Source organism: Ylistrum balloti, unplaced genomic scaffold, assembly GCF_031769215.1.
Source record: "Ylistrum balloti isolate Yb309-2 unplaced genomic scaffold, AGI_CSIRO_Ybal_v1 Utg370882, whole genome shotgun sequence".
NCBI classification, from domain to species: Eukaryota; Metazoa; Mollusca; class Bivalvia; order Pectinida; family Pectinidae; genus Ylistrum; species Ylistrum balloti.
In genome coordinates, this window is record NW_026782502.1 from 43,319 (window position 1) to 62,275 (window position 18,957).

The window sequence follows — 18,957 nt, forward strand, 5'->3', positions numbered from 1 at the left end:
GATCACTTCGACGCTTTATGTACTTTATCTGCTAGGCGCTTGATCCGAACATACCTTAACGAAAGGGTGTCGAGGATGGAAAATTCTCATGCATCAATCCAGTATTACTATGGAGATTTATCAGAATAACAATATTTTAATTATACACACTATTTTACGTTTTATACACATGCATATTGTTTGGATACCTTGAAATAGCTTTCATTTTACACTTAATTTAGACAATTTGTTCAATAATTAATCATATGTACATAATCGAACCTTTTTTTTTTTATAAATAAACGAAAATATTCAAAACAGCAATAAAGTCTTTCATTTTGACTTCATGTCTTTGTAATAATAGAATGTAAGACAAAAATATTGTCTACAGTCTTAAGGCCAGGGCGGAATCCAAACCAGAGACATATATAACATGTGTTATATATGTCTCTGTCCAAACTCAGCATCTATGAAGTTGATCATTTCATTGGTCTTGTGTTCAATATAGATGTAAGCAATTAAATTTACCATACGCCAGAACTAAATCCTCTCAAATGATTTGGGTCACTTTTATCTAAAAAATGTAAGAGCTGTCTTTCCAGTATAACCTCGACTCGAACCGACCCTTTCCGATCCACCCATGTTACCTCTCCTATTAACACTGCCCTACTTGTGAAATTGATGTTACTATGGTGCTCCTCTCCGCCCGTCCTGCCGTCCGTCCGTCTCTGCACCTGTGAAAGGTTCTAGCGCATTCAATCCTGGAGAGATCCTCACCAAACTTCACACACTTATTGAGCATTAAAAATCTGCAATGAATTTGAGTTTCAGGGTTGTTGGGTCAAGGTCATGTTTTGCCTTATCTGTTTATCTCGTTTTTATACGAAGGTCCTTTCATAGAACACTGATTCTAAGCTAAAACCAGTATCAAACTTTGGCACAAGTGTCTTTGATTACTAGTTTAAAATTGACGAATTGAGGAAAAAACAAATATTTTATAAAATGTTTTAGCAAAAATTAAAAACATTTCATTGTAGACTATAAAGAAAAAACCGAACATCCCTCTGTTTTTTTTCATATATATTCCTTATTTCTAAAACTACCGTCTGAAACTCCATACACGGAGCCTAAGAGTACACATAGTACACAAGTATCGCCGTTTCCGTATAAGGGTTCCACGGACGTGTGCTGCCATTGTTCGGATGTTCGCAGTTTCCGGATATGTAGTATCCGACTTCCTGTTTACTCACACCATGATAAGATGGTCATACTTTTACGATTTTCAATGTTATGTGGAATTACAATCGGTATAAAGATATGTCGATAGATTTTAGTGTTTTAATCAATGACTTGTTAACCGAGATAGAGGCTCACAAACTGAAGACATCATGACCCTCAGTGACATTAATTTTACAGGGAGATAAAAAATGATTTTTAGCTAGTTGAGCAGCGTAGGATTTACAATGTATTCATATATAAGTTCGTCGTTTTCTTGATATTTATTTTCTTCAGTTCATAACGTAGAGACAACGCAGACGGAATGACGTCATCTTGATGATGACGTCATTTAAGTGTATTTCATTTATATCATCCTGTTGATTTCTTTAAACTTTTTTACACAAAAATGATAAATGATAAAACAAGAATATTACATACTTTTTAAGTGAAATTATTTGTAAGATCTGTTTATTTGTTGGGTCCATGTCTGGTCAGGGCTTTTTTGAGACTTCCTTGTAAAAGGTGGTGACTGCCTCAGTGACATAAGGAAGGTCCGTCTCGTGTCATACAGAACAGGGTAAAGTCTCTCACATAAGGAAGGTCCGTCTCGTGTCATACAGAACAGGGTAAAGTCTCTCACAAAAGGCAGGTCCGTCTTGTGCCATACAGACCAGGGTGAAGTCTCTCACATAAGGCAGGTCCGTCTCGTGTCATACAGAACAGGGTAAAGTCTCTCACATAAGGCATGTCCGTCTCGTGTCATACAGAACAGGGTAAAGTCTCTCACATAAGGAAGGTCCGTCTCGTGTCATACAGAACAGGGTAAAGTCTCTCACATAAGGAAGGTCCGTCTCGTGCCATACAGACCAGGGTGAAGTCTATCACATAAGGAAGGTCCGTCTCGTGTCATACAGAACAGGGTAAAGTCTCTCACATAAGGAAGGTCCGTCTCGTGCCATACAGACCAGGGTGAAGTCTCTCACATAAGGAAGGTCCGTCTCGTGTCATACAGAACAGGGTAAAGTCTCTCACATAAGGCAGGTCCGTCTCGTGTCATACAGAACCGGGTAAAGTCTCTCACATAAGGCAGGTCCGTCTCGTGTCATACAGAACAGGGTAAAGTCTCTCACATAAGGAAGGTCCGTCTCGTGTCATACAGAACAGGGTAAAGTCTCTCACATAAGGCAGGTCCGTCTCGTGTCATACAGAACAGGGTAAAGTCTCTCACATAAGGCAGGTCCGTCTCGTGTCATACAGAACAGGGTAAAGTCTCTCACATAAGGAAGGTCCGTCTCGTGTCATACAGACCAGGGTAAAGTCTCTCACATAAGGAAGGTCCGTCTCGTGTCATACAGAACAGGGTAAAGTCTCTCACATAAGGCAGGTCCGTCTCGTGTCATACAGAACAGGGTAAAGTCTCTCACATAAGGAAGGTCCGTCTCGTGTCATACAGAACAGGGTAAAGTCTCTCACATAAGGAAGGTCCGTCTCGTGCCATACAGACCAGGGTGAAGTCTCTCACATAAGGAAGGTCCGTCTCGTGTCATACAGAACAGGGTAAAGTCTCTCACATAAGGCAGGTCCGTCTCGTGTCATACAGAACCGGGTAAAGTCTCTCACATAAGGCAGGTCCGTCTCGTGTCACATAAGGCAGGTCCGTCTCGTGTCATACAGAACAGGGTAAAGTCTCTCACATAAGGAAGGTCCGTCTCGTGTCATACAGAACAGGGTAAAGTCTCTCACATAAGGCAGGTCCGTCTCGTGTCATACAGAACAGGGTAAAGTCTCTCACATAAGGCAGGTCCGTCTCGTGTCATACAGAACAGGGTAAAGTCTCTCACATAAGGCAGGTCCGTCTCGTGTCATACAGACCAGGGTAAAGTCTCTCACATAAGGAAGGTCCGTCTCGTGTCATACAGAACAGGGTAAAGTCTCTCACATACGGCAGGTCCGTCTCGTGTCATACAGAACAGGGTAAAGTCTCTCACATAAGGCAGGTCCGTCTCGTGTCATACAGAACAGGGTAAAGTCTCTCACATAAGGCAGGTCCGTCTCGTGTCATACAGAACAGGGTAAAGTCTCTCACATAAGACAGGTCCGTTTCGTGTCATACAAAACAGGGTAAAGTCTCTCACAAAAGGACACAACCAAATCAGTCCCGCCCTTCCTCCATGGATAGAGAACTCCACCAACACTCTATCGCGACCTCTTACATCAAAACTCAAATAGCACAGAAGAAATTATTATGTTATGTTTGTCATCTCCCCAATAGAATGTCTGTTGCATTAATGAAACAAAACAAGACAAAACAAAGACGAAACAAATAGAAATAATAAACAAAAATCTCAAACAAACAAGAAACGAAAATGAAAAAAAAAATAAAAGAAAAAAAAACTTAACGATAAATAAATAAATACACCCCCTCAACCCATCCCCATCCCCACCCCATCCCTAAAAATTAAAAAAAAAACCATACAAACAAAACAAACAAAAAACAAGCAAAACAACAAAAAAAAACCTTCAGACTTGTTTTCGTGTGCCACTTGCCAATTAGTGCAATGTTACAGGCACAGAGTGATGAAGATATTGTTGAATAAAAAAAAAAAGAAAAAAATGGCACCAATTAAATTGGTTGATATTTCAACCCACTAACCATTCCAAGTACCACACACGAGTGACTTTAGAACACAGGTCGTGGTTAAACATTAACGATCACGTACACACAAATCTTCAAGAATTATTAGTTATAGTTGATCATGTATTACATTTGGTTTGTCCTCGATGTATACTCTATGTACACAGTTAAAGGTTGTATATGGGAGGCTTTCCGTCTACTTAATAGAGAACTAGACATAGATATCCTTATACGGTAAATCCTTCATGTCCAAATATGGTTAACGCCACAACGAGGCTCTTAACATGACACATGGAACCAGCGAAGCTTTTAAGTCAAAGGACGTTGGACATTTCGTGTTCAGTATTACTTGGAGCTAAAGGCGAAAGGCCGTAAGATAATTCAACGAAACTAAATTTTCGAGAAAATCAATTTCTAGACACCATGGCTGAAGATGAAGTTGCCGCACTTGTAGTGGACAATGGTTCAGGAATGTGCAAAGCGGGATTTGCAGGGGATGATGCCCCTCGTGCAGTTTTCCCGTCCATAGTAGGACGCCCCAGACATCAGGTATTTCCAATTAATTTTTTAAAAATTCTAATAATAATGATTTTACATAAAAGTTTTGATTTAATAATTATTTTATTGCAGAAAGTTTGTACAATAGGATTGGACACAAGTTTTACCAACTTATAAAGCCCTCTCCATTAATAGTTTATACACAAATACTTAAACAACCAGCAATGTAACAATATATTTATAAAATAATTTTTGATTGAAACAAAAGGGGAGGACTGAAGAGAGGGAGGGGGGTAGGTTAGGGGAGAAGAAGGGAGTATATAGTACAAAGGAGAAAAGGTGGTGAATGCAGGTAACTAGCCAGATCGCTCAGATGCATCTATAATTTTTTGAACAGCTCTAGCTAAAAGCGAGTTTTCTGCTGAACTTAGCCCTATGTCTCCGGTTAAAAGAACGTTTAATGACATATCACCTGGATTCTACGACACATAAAAGTTGTTAATATATAACCCCGTATGTTGCTTTACTAATACTCTTACTTTCAGAAAACTAAGAATTAAAAATCAGAATTTTTACATGATAAAAATTCGTCGCCTGGAAACAAGGCAGATGTAGGTAAATTTTTATAAATTGTATTTTGTGTGGTTCAAGCAATATTTTATATAAACAGATGCCAGAAAAGAGGAGAATCCGCCAACTTCCTATTGATATTTGACAATAAATGTGATTAAAACCTATTTATGATCACAGTATCACATACGGCGAAAATTTTAAAAGTCATTGTTTATTTTTCTATACGATGGACAGCTAATAAATTCAATTTTAATTTAGAAACCAATGTTATACTTTTTTCGTCGTTCAAAATATATCCAGCTTCCTTAATTTTTTCTCTCTGTGCGCAAGAAATTGTGGAATTCTATCTCATCGTTGTACCAATGTTAAAATTGTTTCAAAGGAAGATTTTGTTTCATTGTGTTTTGAAATGTGAATCTGTTTATAGTGTGTATATATAAAGTTAGAAATATTTTCAACTTTACCGAAACTTTCCCCTTTAAAATTTTCTTTTTCTTTCTCTATTTTTTCCTCTCTTTTCTCTAAAAACAGATTAATTAAAATACTTTATAACCGTTGATAGTCAAAAGCGTCGGGAGAAACATTAAAACAATTTCAAGATTTGGTCTGTCAGAGAAAGTGTTTAGCTCCTACCATTACAACGCCCACGTGTTTATCCAAAACAACATTTTCTGAATAATACGTGCTAAGTATAGGAGGTAAGAAAATCTTCAGAGGGGTAAAACTTGAATATTAAAGTTCAGAAATCTCCAGTTATGTGTAAATCTAGACAAGTTCCCGAAAATATTAGAACATTTCGTCTGGTCATTTTGTACACGATTGACACAAGTTATTGAACTTTCTCGTCAACTTTTATGATTGGTATACAAAAATAGTTTTTTATCGGGTCAAGAAACCGATCTTTTGAATTTGTATCATGAAATTAAAAGATATATAAGAAACCAAATTAAACTAAAGAGGGATATCTAGTTAACCAGATGTTGAGTTCAATTGCTAGACATTTGTCATACACATAATGAAGATGCGGTTAATGGAAAAATAACCATATATGGAAGCAAGATTGTCGCCTGAAAGAGCGGAAACGTCCGATCTGTGTAGCCTGACTCACAGGTCGGCGATGTGAGATGCTACACGTGCACAATCAACATGACTTCCTTTATTCGTTTATGATTTTTCCGAAATCAATTTGCGATTTAAAGATTAGCAGGATATTATATGAACTGTGTAATGACACCGGGACGAGACACATAAAGTGAAAACATGTTTGCATGTAAACTGTTGTCACGTTAGTGAAATTCGTACCGTCCCTTTTCCAGTATGTGCCACCATGTGCGATGGATACATACGTAACTAAGACTGATGACAGCTAGTATTAATCTACTGTAAATCATTTCGATTCAGCGAATATTTATTTTTGCGAACTTATCTCTTCAGACATATTTGCGAGTACATGATTTCGCGAACGCTGATCTAGAAGTTACTTTATATTCGCGAATGATGAGCTATCAGAGACATGGACTTTGTGAGACTCCGACATCGGTAACCGAAACAACAAGGATGCCATCCAAAAATATTTTAGTACAAATGATAGTGAGGGATTTGAGTTCGTTGATTACCTCTCCTTGCGCAGTAACGCGAAAATAAATCCCACGCGAAATATAAGTAATTAACAGTATTTAAAAATGGTAGTTAATCAAATCACGTAGTTTGATAATTCACCATGGAAACCGTGTCACTTAATTATATCGCGAGCACGGGTAAGATCATACTCAGTCAAGCTTGAGAACGTGCTGAATATCTTGAGCTCAGATTATTTTGTGAATACGAAACGAGAAAGAACTTTAGATTTTGAGCTGAAACCTTAAATGGTTTCTTCTGATCAGCCACCTTGTATGGTAACATGAATGCGTCACTATATCAAACCTAGAGAAAAGATATACTTTCGTACTGAGTATAAATCAACTGATTCAAACAGACACGGCTCCACTTAGCTTAAAGCTGACAATCCAATGTTAAAGGCTTTGATATTGAGATAAAAAAATATATATATATACTTTTTAGAATGCTTTGGAGTCTCCGCCCAGGCCCCGCCCCGCCCCGCCCCGCCCCGCCCCGCCCCGCCCCCGTCCCCGCCCCACCCCGAAGCAGAACTTCATAATCTGTTTTGAATATAAATTTTCTCAGCGTTTTGATAAACATTTTAATGAATTTTCAGGGTGTGATGGTTGGAATGGGACAGAAGGACAGCTATGTCGGTGATGAGGCCCAGAGCAAGAGAGGAATCCTCACTCTCAAGTACCCTATCGAACACGGCATCGTCACAAACTGGGACGACATGGAGAAGATCTGGCATCACACCTTCTACAACGAGCTTCGTGTGGCTCCAGAGGAGCACCCCGTCCTCCTGACAGAGGCTCCCCTCAACCCAAAGGCAAACAGGGAGAAGATGACACAGATCATGTTTGAGACCTTCAACTCTCCTGCTATGTACGTGGCTATCCAGGCTGTGTTGTCTCTGTACGCTTCCGGTCGTACCACTGGCATCGTTCTCGATTCCGGTGATGGCGTCAGCCATACTGTGCCAATCTATGAAGGATACGCTCTCCCTCACGCCATTTTGAGATTGGATCTCGCCGGACGAGATCTCACGGACTACCTTATGAAAATTTTAACGGAACGAGGATACTCATTCACAACTACAGCCGAAAGAGAAATTGTCCGAGATATTAAGGAGAAACTGGCATATGTGGCTTTGGACTTTGAGAGTGAGATGCAGACAGCATCATCTTCTTCAAGTCTGGAGAAAAGTTACGAGTTACCGGACGGTCAAGTTATCACCATTGGGAATGAGAGGTTCCGGTGCCCAGAATCCCTGTTACAGCCGTCCTTCTTAGGCATGGAGACTGTTGGAATCCACGAAACAACGTATAACAGTATAATGAAATGTGACGTCGACATTCGTAAAGATCTCTACGCAAACATAGTTCTTTCTGGCGGAAGTACGATGTACCCTGGTATCGCTGACCGGATGCAGAAGGAAGTTACAGCTCTAGCACCACCAACCATGAAAATTAAGATTATCGCTCCACCCGAGAGGAAATATTCCGTCTGGATCGGTGGATCTATCCTGGCTTCTCTTTCCACTTTCCAACAAATGTGGATCAGCAAACAGGAGTATGACGAATCCGGTCCAAGCATTGTTCATCGTAAATGTTTCTAAGCGCCTGAGTGACCGGGAGTATTTGAACGAGCGTAGTCTGGGTTACAATTTCCCAGAAGATTTGTAGAATATGAAGAATTTGTACTGTATGGATCCAGATAGGAATTCGCGGGTTTTGATGTACGAGAAATTAGTCACAAGATGTCCAATATCATTGATAATTTTCACCGGAAGTCATGTCATAGGACAAAGACGACTTTCAGTTCCTGGTTTACGTTTTCTTTGTCGAACAATACTTCAAGCATTTAAACGTCTATATAACATATATTATACATTTCCACGTGAAAATGATTCTTTTTAGAACTTGAGTTCGTTAGTTCAGCATTCAACCTAATATATTTGTGTATCTAAAATTAGATATAGAAAGTAATTTTAATGTTAGTTCAGCAAAAACAAATTAGAAAATTAGGTTAAAACCATGTTATTATAGTGCAATTAACATGTGAATTGAATAAAAGACACTGAGTTCAAACTTGAGAAAAATAGTATAATGGAATTTTTATATTTTTATAAAGAATACTCTTGATGTCGAATTAGCTGTAATTTTTACTCAATAAAGTTTTATTTTGTAACTATCATCAGTGTTGAAATTTATTTTCATTAAGCATTCAGAACGATGATTCACAAGCGGTCAGAAGTAAATATAATGTGTAAGCACTGCTTAGTTTTACCCTCAAATCGGCCTATTACACGACAGGGGGAGTGGTTAAAGCGCCTGACTGTCTGTATCACTAGTTGTCCACGTTTGTTCGAGGCCAGCGTTGGGCAGTCATAAGGTACTGGTTGCAGGTCGGTGATTTTCCCCAAGAACTCCGGCTTTCCTCCACCATGTCCTTAAATGACCCAAGCTGTTTATAGAACGTAAATCAGCACACATTATGAGGTATTATATGGATTCTTATTGGCAAGGTAGATTTACAGTAGGATTTGTTTCAAAAGTAAACAAACATTGATTAAACACTGGCGAACGAAATGCCTCAACATCCTTCCGTATTTAGACGACATAATAAAGGGAGGTAAATCTGCAGGTACTGCTATAGAAATCAGTCGTAAAGAAAAGGCTTATCTTATTTTCATAGCCCTCGTCATGCTGGATAAGTGTGTTAAGTTTCACTAAAGAGAGGTAATTTGTATATACATTGCAATGATGGTCTTGATGTTATTATTAACATATATCTTCCTCCTAACTTTCTTTGCTATGTAAATTGTTGTATATACATTGCAATGATGGTTTTGATGTTATTATTAACATATATCTTCCTCCTAACTTTCTTTGCTATGTAAATTGTTGTATATACATTGCAATGATGGTTTTGATGTTATTATTAACATATATCTTCCTCCTAACTTTCTTTGCTATGTAAATTGTTGTATATACATTGCAATGATGGTTTTGATGTTATTATTAACATATATCTTCCTCCTAACTTTCTTTGCTATGTAAATTGTTGTATATACATTGCAATGATGGACTTGATGATATTATTAACATATATCTTCCTCCTAACTTTCTTTGCTATGTAAATTGTTGTATATACATTGCAATGTGTGTGTATATCTTCCTCCTAACTTTCTGTGTGTAAATTGTTGTATATACATTGCAATGATGGTCTTGATGTTATTATGTAACATATATCTTCCTCCTAACTTTCTTTGTGTGTGTTGTATATGTGTGATGGTTTTGATGTATTATTAACATATATCTTCCTCCTAACTTTCTTTGCTATGTAAATTGTTGTATATACATTGCAATGATGGTTTTGATGTTATTATTAACATATATCTTCCTCCTAACTTTCTTTGTGTGTGTGTATATGTTGCAATGATGTGTGTGTAACATATATCTTCCTCCTAACTTTCTTTGTGTGTGTGAATGATGTGTAACATATAGTGAATGTGTGAGTGAATGATGGTTTTGATGAACTTTCTTTGCTATGTAAATTGTTATTTATTCTTTGTATGATATGGCAGTTATATCAAATATCAAAGTGTGTATACTTCAGTTTGTCTATACCACGGTATGACATCTGACATTTGTGTCTCACAATGTATGTGAAAATCAGATAGATTGTGACAGGTCAGTAAAATGTATGAATGTAAATCTGCAGGAAAATGTGTGGATGAATGTGTGTGTGAATATGGGAGTGAATGTGTGAGTGAATGTGTGTGTGAATGTGTGGGTAAATGTGTATGTGAATATGGGAGTGAATGTGTGAGTGAATGTGTGTGTGAATGTGTGAGTGAATGTGTGTGTGAATGTGTGTGTGAATGTGTGAGTGAATGTGTGTGTGAATGTGTGAGTGAATGTGTGTGTGAATGTGTGAGTGAATGTGTGTGTGAATGTGTGTGTGAATGTGTGAGTGAATGTGTGAGTGAATGAGTGGATGAATGTGTGAGTGAATGAATGAGTGAATGTGTAAGTGAATGTGTGAGTGAATGTGTGAGTGAATGTGTGGGTGTGAATGAATGAGTGAATGTGTGAGTGAATGTGTGAGTGAATGAGTGGGTGAATGTGTGAGTGAATGTGTGAGTGAATGTGTGAGTGAATGAGTGAGTGAATGTGTGGGTGAATGAGTGAGTGAATGTGTGAGTGAATATGTGGGTGTGAATGAATGAGTGAATGTGTGAGTGAATGTGTGAGTGAATGAGTGGGTGAATGTGTGAGTGAATGTGTGAGTGAATGAGTGAGTGAATGTGTGAGTGAATGAGAGGGTGTATGTGTGAGTGAATGTGTGAGTGAATGAGTGGGTGAATGTGTGAGTGAATGTGTGAGTGAATGTGTGAGTAAATGAGTGAGTGAATGTGTGAGTGAATGTGTGAGTGAATGTATGAGTGAATGTGTGAGTGAATTTGTGGGTGAATGTGTGAGTGAATGTGTGGGTTAAATTGTGAGTAATCGTGTTAGTGAATGAGTGGGTGAATGTGTGAGTGAATGTGTGTGTGTGTGTGTGTGTGTGTGTGTGAATATATGAGTGAATGTGTGAGTGAATGTGTGAGTAATTGTGTGAGTGAATGTTTGGGTGAATATGTGAGTGAATGAGTGGGTGAATGTGTGAGTGAATGTGTGAGTGAATGTGTGAGTGAATGTGTGAGTAATTGTGTGAGTGAATGTTTGGGTGAATATGTGAGTGAATGTGTGGGTGAATGTGTGAGAGAATGTATGAGTGAATGTGTGGGTGAAGGAGAATCAATTTTGTATAAACGGTGGGTCTCGGCCTCCTGGATTATGGCGTGGCCACTGTTCACCAGTGGCTAAGCTAACCTCGAGAAGTTAATGGGCAGGGTCGATAAGGGTCAAATTGACTATCATCATTTCATTACCTAGATATGATAGAATCAAATACTCCTCATGAAACGAACGGTCAGAACAGGTGAGCGATTTGTGTTCTTTGGCCTCTTGTCAGGTATAGTAAAGGGATGCCTCCCAATGACAGCCTGCATGCCATGTTCATAGTGCATATATCACATTTAGTACTTCATGAATTTGGTGATCATTTGATATTTTTTCCATGAAAAACTTGGAATGGCACTAACGAAACTTATAACATCCAACAAGCAGAAATAAAGAAAAAGAAATTATGGCTGGATTGGCCCATTACCTGTTTTCTCAGTTGGTGCCAGGCAAGGAGTACAAGGTTAATCCATATACAACTTCTAACAGAATGTGGCTGTGGCTGTAACGCCAAGATTTATGCATTAATATTATGCATCAATATTTCAATAGCTTAGTCCGTAAGTGTAGTATAAATCTGTTTTTCTACAAATTAATGAACATATTTATCGGTAACTGTAATTAAGCACAATGAAAAGTCAACTGATATCCATTAGATTTTAAGCCTAATGTCATCCGATGGTTCGAATCTGCCTTTCTCAATTACCTCTCTGTCCAATCCTTGACCCTGTTTAAAGGTCATGGGGGTCAAATGTATTGAAAACAACTTCTTCGCAATAGCCATATATTGTTTGATCACATGAATGACCTTGACAAATAACTTCTAACAACTCCATTTCGTCACGAAATCTGTAGAATATCCTCTGTGTATGTACCAAAGGAAGACTGACATTACCTAGAGACATGACTCACTCACAATTTGGTGAAAATACCGATTGTTTTGACGGACTTTCACTTGTAAAAATACCTGTTGTTTTGACGGACTTTCACTGGTGAAAATACCTGTTGTTTTGACGGACTTTCACTGGTGAAAATACCTGTTGTTTTGATGGACTTTCACTGGTGAAAATACCTGTTGTTTTGACGGACTTTCACTGGTGAAATACCTGTTGTTTTGACGGACTTTCACTGGTGAAAATACCTGTTGTTTTTACGGACTTTCACTGGTGAAAATACCTGTTGTTTTGACGGACTTTCACTGGTGAAAATACCTGTTGTTTTGACGGACTTTCACTGGTGAAATACCTGTTGTTTTGACGGACTTTCACTGGTGAAAATACCTGTTGTTTTGACGGACTTTCACTGGTGAAAATACCTGTTGTTTTGACGGACTTTCACTGGTGAAATACCTGTTGTTTTGACGGACTTTCACTGGTGAAAATACCTGTTGTTTTGACGGACTTTCACTGGTGAAAATACCTGTTGTTTTGACGGACTTTCACTGGTGAAAATACCTGTTGTTTTGACGGACTTTCACTGGTGAAAAGAATTGATCTTCCTCTTCTGCTTCTTCATTAAGATCATGGTTCATTGTCAAAAATTAAGTACATGACCTCCATGACGTCATCACTCGATCAGTACAGCATTATGCCATTATACCATTTGTAGATAATCTTTGGACTAACTCTAGTAAAGTTTCACTTTAAAAGCAATTTTATTTCTTGTTCATTTATGAGTGAATGACTAATAATCTGTGTTGTTTACTTGGATGCATACCTGTATTGTCGTCCAGGTAGGGCGATCTATTTTTAGCGACTGCTCCCTGTGCAGCCGACCCGGATATACATAGCTATTCTATACAAAGAGTATAAATACATTGGTTGTGATGTCTTTCCTAATGCTGGCATAATGTCTACGTTTGTGTAGTGGAATACATTGTATCGTGTGTTAGAGACAGTGAGGCAAGGGACCACTAAGCCTTACGACGTGCAGACGTGTTTATGACAGTCTGCTCTTATTCACAATGTACTCGGTGCATTGTAGAGATTCTGTCTTTATCCCTATATATACACTTGTAAATATAAATTTATTGCTGTATACAGCTTTTAAAGTACACATATTAGTCTCCTCGTCCTTTTTACCATTTATTTCGAATTTATTTATCAAATAGCATGAGCTCACTGCGCGAGCTCCAAACAAATGATTGTGGACAACGCTATTTGTCACATTATTGTAAAAAAGGTCTAATAAAAAAACCTTGCTGTTGTGTTGAAGATAAGTTAATATTATTTTGGAAAACTCTTGCAGCAGTCGATACAGGATGAAAATGAAATGAATAAGATGCCTTTGTTTTTTATTGTTCTGTTACATTTTACCGTTAAGAGTGTCCGAAATTTTTTTCTTTTGATCTTTCTTAATTAAAGCCAAACGTTGAATTCGAAACTTTCCGTCGGTCCCGACCAAATTTCACACTAAACATTCGAATTCACTTAAATTGAATACTCGGGTAACTCGAGATTTTCCCACGGTTCTGTCGACTTCGAGGTAATGAAATACTATATTGATTCTCCAAATGCCACCAGTGCATTACGAACAGCTTTAACGATTGAAAACTTAGTGGAACTAACTTTCGTGTAGATGTATTTTGACCCGGAAACAACTGCCACTGCCTATTTATAGCCTTTCTGGGAAATCCAATTCTTTCGTTGAATCATACCTTACCATGTTGATCATACCTGCAGGTAAGATTATCAAATTTGTTATCAATATTTACTTTGATTCGTCATATTTTCCGTCAGTGTTATACCAGTGGCTATAGAAATTATGATGATAAGTATTATACAATGTAGTTATTACCGTTTCTACGGATATTTAACTTAGATACGTTCATTCCCTGTAGATCGGGTACAACTTCATGGGTGAGTGGCTACGTAATGTTTAATATAGGCAGATACACATATAATGTGATATATACGTCTCTGATGTAGGTATATACCGGCTAATGGTGCATATTTTGTCAGAGCTTTTCTTTTTGTAGCTATATATTTTGATAATGCATGTTTTAACAGCGCTTGCTTGGGCAAGTTCTGTCACACCGATTTATGGCCATTAGCCCTCTGGCCCAGGTTCCTGTTAGTCGGTCATGTTCGTTGTGCCCATATGCATCATTTTGGTGCTGAAGATAGATAATTTCAGACCTTGCACGGACCGATCTGTGTTAACTATTGTCTATTGGTATTTTTTCTTTTCATTTTCACATGCAATGTCTAGTTTAGTAAATTCTTTGTAAATGTGAAGCATTAACCAGTTTGGTCTGGTAGATGTAGATCAAGTGTCTTACTATTCATTAGATTACGTTAAATTTTGTATACTATCTTGTTGGATCTTGCTTGGGCCATGTCCAATGTTTTTGTTTGTTACCAATGTGTATATTCAATCAATAGATAACTATGTGGCATGTGTAATATTGTATGGGTTTCCAGCCTTGTATTTCCACAACTTTATTATTCATAGTTCGCCTTTGTGGGGAAGACATCTTGTCATGTCTTTGCGGCGGGTTTTTTTGTTAACCCCACATTGGCTTTTTATTATAATTAATGAAAAAATAATCTTTTGTTCATTTTATGGTTTATGTAACTGTAAGATATGTTTTTAATTTCATAAATAAATACAAAGTCACCCTCTCTGTAAGGTTGGCCTTTTCTCTTCATATTCATTGTTGTGTCGTTTCTTGTCGTAGTGTGCAGATACATATATACGTATACACAGTTAACCCAATTAACAAGGGAAGACAGATTTTGATTCGTGCCTGTCTTGTTTTCGCGTATCAACGTTGCTGGGTTTCTTTGGTATCACGAACTATCATTTATGTACTGCTTTATGAGTAGATTGTTAGAGATAATGTTTTGTAACGTGCAGTGTCTATGATATATTGTCCGGACTGTCGTGTCCACTAGGTGGCCATATTGTCGGTTTCTCTGATATTAATGGAACTTAAACTATCATCAGTTTATTGCCTATCTTAATAATAGAGCTGACGTTGATTACATGACCTTGTGTCGGGTTCAGTTTACATATAGTCCTTCTGTACCACCTCGTGTCTACTGTAGGTGGCTATCTTGTCTTATCTCATCATAACAATGATACATAACATAAATTGTTATCAAATAATCAATACATCATGTCAGGTATGAAGAAATTTGCTTGGTGAATCATCCCGTGAACAGTTAGGTTTATGTTGTTCCGGTGTTGTATGATAAAATGAAGCCCATGGTAGGGTGAACCGCCCCCCCCCACCTCCACATAACAAAAAAAAAAAAAAAATTAAAGTGAAGCCACTTTACACTTTGTTTTAAATAGATATTACTACGCTATTTTTATCGGTTCACTTAATAATGTTCCTCCATATACATCACAATATATAAATAAAATCCATAAGGGTGAGGAAATTTAAGGTGGGGCAAAGGGCTTCAGATGAATGAATGGGGTTCATTAAAAAACATTAATTAAAACAGATGTTAATTTTTCACTTTGCCATGTTCATGGTAATGCCCTGAATATCCTCAGCCTTGTTATTGTTTGCTTTTTTATGTATGGAGGAACATAATTAAGTAAAGCGATCAAAATTAAGTGAAGAAATATCAGTTGGGAAAAAAGCTAGTGGCTTCACTTTATCATGGGACAGGGTGTGTGTGTTTCATTTCACCATTATGGTCTTTTGACTCCGGTTCATTTCACCATTATGGTCTTTTGACCCCGGTTCATTTCACCATTATGGTCTTTTGACTCTGGTTCACTTTACCATTATGGTCTTTTGACTCCGGTACATTTCACCATTATGGTCTTTTGACCCCGGTTCATTTCACCATTATGGTATTTTGACCCCGGTTCATTTCACCATTATGGTCTTTTGACCCCGGTACATTTCACCATTATGGTCTTTTGACCCCGGTTCATTTCACCATTATGGTCTTTTGACCCCGGTTCATTTCACCATTATGGTCTTTTGACTCCGGTTCATTTCACCATTATGGTCTTTTGACTCCGGTTCATTTCACCATTATGGTCTTTTGACTCCGGTTATTTCACCATTCTTCACAAAACCACGCTACACCGGGTCTCCTTGTAGTAGCTGTTGACCAGCTCACTGAACAACATACGGGAGTCCGTCGCATGCCACAACAAAGAATAGGTCTGTTTCTCAGCCTCTTTGGAACACATCGGGTCTTTATCTCACTGACCAACTCTGTTGAACAATATTTCTTTTTCTGTTTGTTCATGTCTCTTCTCTGTGTCAAATAAAACATTTATAAAACCATGTTATTTCAATATAAACGTATAAACGATGTACTTTAAAATCCAAAAAGTTCATCAAAAATGTTAATTTTCGATATTGAATTATTAGAGATGGATCTTGGTTAAATTAATTGTAATTTTGATAATATTGATAAAACAATTGTTGGTTTTCTCTAGAGATGAATTCTGTTTAGCTGACGGGTTATGAGCCAACAGCCATAAACTTTCTTTAAATATATTTATCTCTAAATTAGTTCTCGTTGAAAAAGTAATCTTGTTTTTTATAGAGTTAGGAAAAAGTGAAATAGTTTTATTGATAACCTCTATTTCTAGTATCGGAAAACGAGAACATTATAGAGGTATCCCTTAGCTGTATTTACAAAAACTAACTAATACAGCAATTAACGCTCCCAACTATGATAGAGGTATGCTACTGAAGTTGTATAATATATATAATTGTAACGAGGATGATAACAAGATATCACTTATCATTACTTACAAAAATAACTATGATGAATTTATACTCCTGAATAATGTGATATATAATAGTATATCAATATAGTTATCTTTACTTAAAGTTTTTCACCGGTGAACAGGATGTCTAAGAATTCTGTTCACCAGAATTTATTGTAAGAATTAAATTTACGATGCTTAGATATGGGTCATCTGTTTTTGTATGCATTTCGTTATGATTGACAGATACATTATATGTTTTATAAAACCAGTGATATCTGTTTCACAAAACATAAATCAAATTGCTTTTAAAACGTTAAAACAAACATATCAAGTTTGCATACATGTCATATACAAGCCCATAAAACCAGTGTGTCTGTGGACATAAGTTTGCAGTCATTCAACCAATAATACCGCTTACTACAAAGTCTACGCTGTTTTTGTTTTTTTGTTTTTTTTTTACACAAGTCCTGATTGACATGCAAACATTATCAATTTTACAGAAATCACAGTTTTAATCTTAAATCTATTTTACTTGTTAATTTTATAGAATATGTCTGGGAATGTTAAGAACGATAAAGGCCTCACCAGTGCTTGTAATTCAGGACACTACCGGTCACGTCTCAACTTCATGTCCAAATGTAACTTATTAGAAGATAATCTATTTTTCAATAGTTATAATCTTAGTAATTTTGTCATTGCTTATGATCAGTAAGGAATAGTCATATGTAAGTAACACGAGACACAGAAACTTACTTTTGGTTTCGTTTTTAACAATGTTTGATGATTCATTGTATATCAGTTGAGAGCAGTTTGTGTCAGGTAGTTGTTGACTGTCTACATTAAAATGTTTTCTGGCACTCGACTGTTAGAAAGCCAGAGACAAATTTAGAAATACTTTCGTGCAGCGCTATTAACTCTGCCACAGAGAAAATGTTTTCGATTTTCACTCTGAGACAAAGTCTACTGTAAAATAATAAATTTTCTTGGGTTTCTTCTTTCGCTGTTTCTTTATATCGTGGACAGATATATCTCGGTAAATACTCTTTTATTTATTTTATCAATTCGTGCACACGTGATTGTATGAATTAAGAGTTCTGTAAAGCTCTTTTTTTACGGGACGATATTTCGAGGTCTTCCAAGTTTTTGGTCCATGATTACAGATGTCCTTACATTTTGATTGATGTTAGATATATATATATATATATAGATGTCCTGATTGATGATAAATATTTATTGGGTAATTTATTTCGCGGTATTTTTAATGACCTCAAATAGCGAAGTTAAATCCCCACTAGTATTATTAACTATACAGAAACTGCGAAAACAACAAAAATTGAAACCCATACGAAAATGAATGATTTCATAGTAAATACACAGATAGTGCCAGTTATAGCAAACTGTTACTGATGTTAAGTATTTTTTTGAAATTAAAAACGTGAATTAAATTGCATTCTTCTTGATTTATTGATTTATTAATCGAATGTTTGATTTCAACCAAGTTGTGATCGGCATAGAATAGGATTATAAGCACTGGATTTGTTTACTATGTCATTAATGGTCGTTATAAACATACATGCAGTGTTATGTCTGTCTATGAAGCTCTGTCATTTATAACGTTAAAATGCCATACCAATACAGTTCAGTGTATTGTAATATACACATTTTGCATGTGTATGTATTTGTTCGTTCGATCTTCTCATCAAAATTTTTTTCGATCACTTTGGATTTTTCTCAGTCGCCTCCTAGACTTCACAATTTAGGCCCTTAGCATCACTGACGAGTCCTAGGAGGACGAAACAGCTGTATGTTGTAGCATCACTGACGAGTCCTAGAAGGACGAAACACGTGTATGTTGTAGCATCACTGACGAGTCCTAGAAGGACGAAACAGCTGTATGTTGTAGCATCACTGACGAGTTCTAGAAGGACGAAACATCTGTATATTGTAGCATCACTGACGAGTCCTAGAAGG

At 37.1% G+C, this 18,957-nt stretch overlaps 1 protein-coding gene and 1 pseudogene across 1 annotated transcript; one reads left to right on the forward strand and one right to left on the reverse strand.

The window, feature by feature from the left end:
* The first annotated feature begins 4,225 nt into the window (after positions 1-4,225).
* LOC132559253 (actin, non-muscle 6.2-like) lies at positions 4,226-8,609 on the forward strand. The gene is made up of 2 exons (XM_060223871.1): positions 4,226-4,381; positions 7,119-8,609. Exons 1-2 carry the CDS (start codon positions 4,256-4,258, stop codon positions 8,121-8,123), a joined length of 1,131 nt encoding a protein of 376 aa, XP_060079854.1. The 5' UTR covers positions 4,226-4,255; the 3' UTR covers positions 8,124-8,609.
* A 1,592-nt stretch (positions 8,610-10,201) lies between these two features.
* On the reverse strand, positions 10,202-10,910 carry LOC132559236 (histidine-rich glycoprotein-like; annotated as a pseudogene).
* Between the last annotated feature and the right edge of the window lie 8,047 nt (positions 10,911-18,957).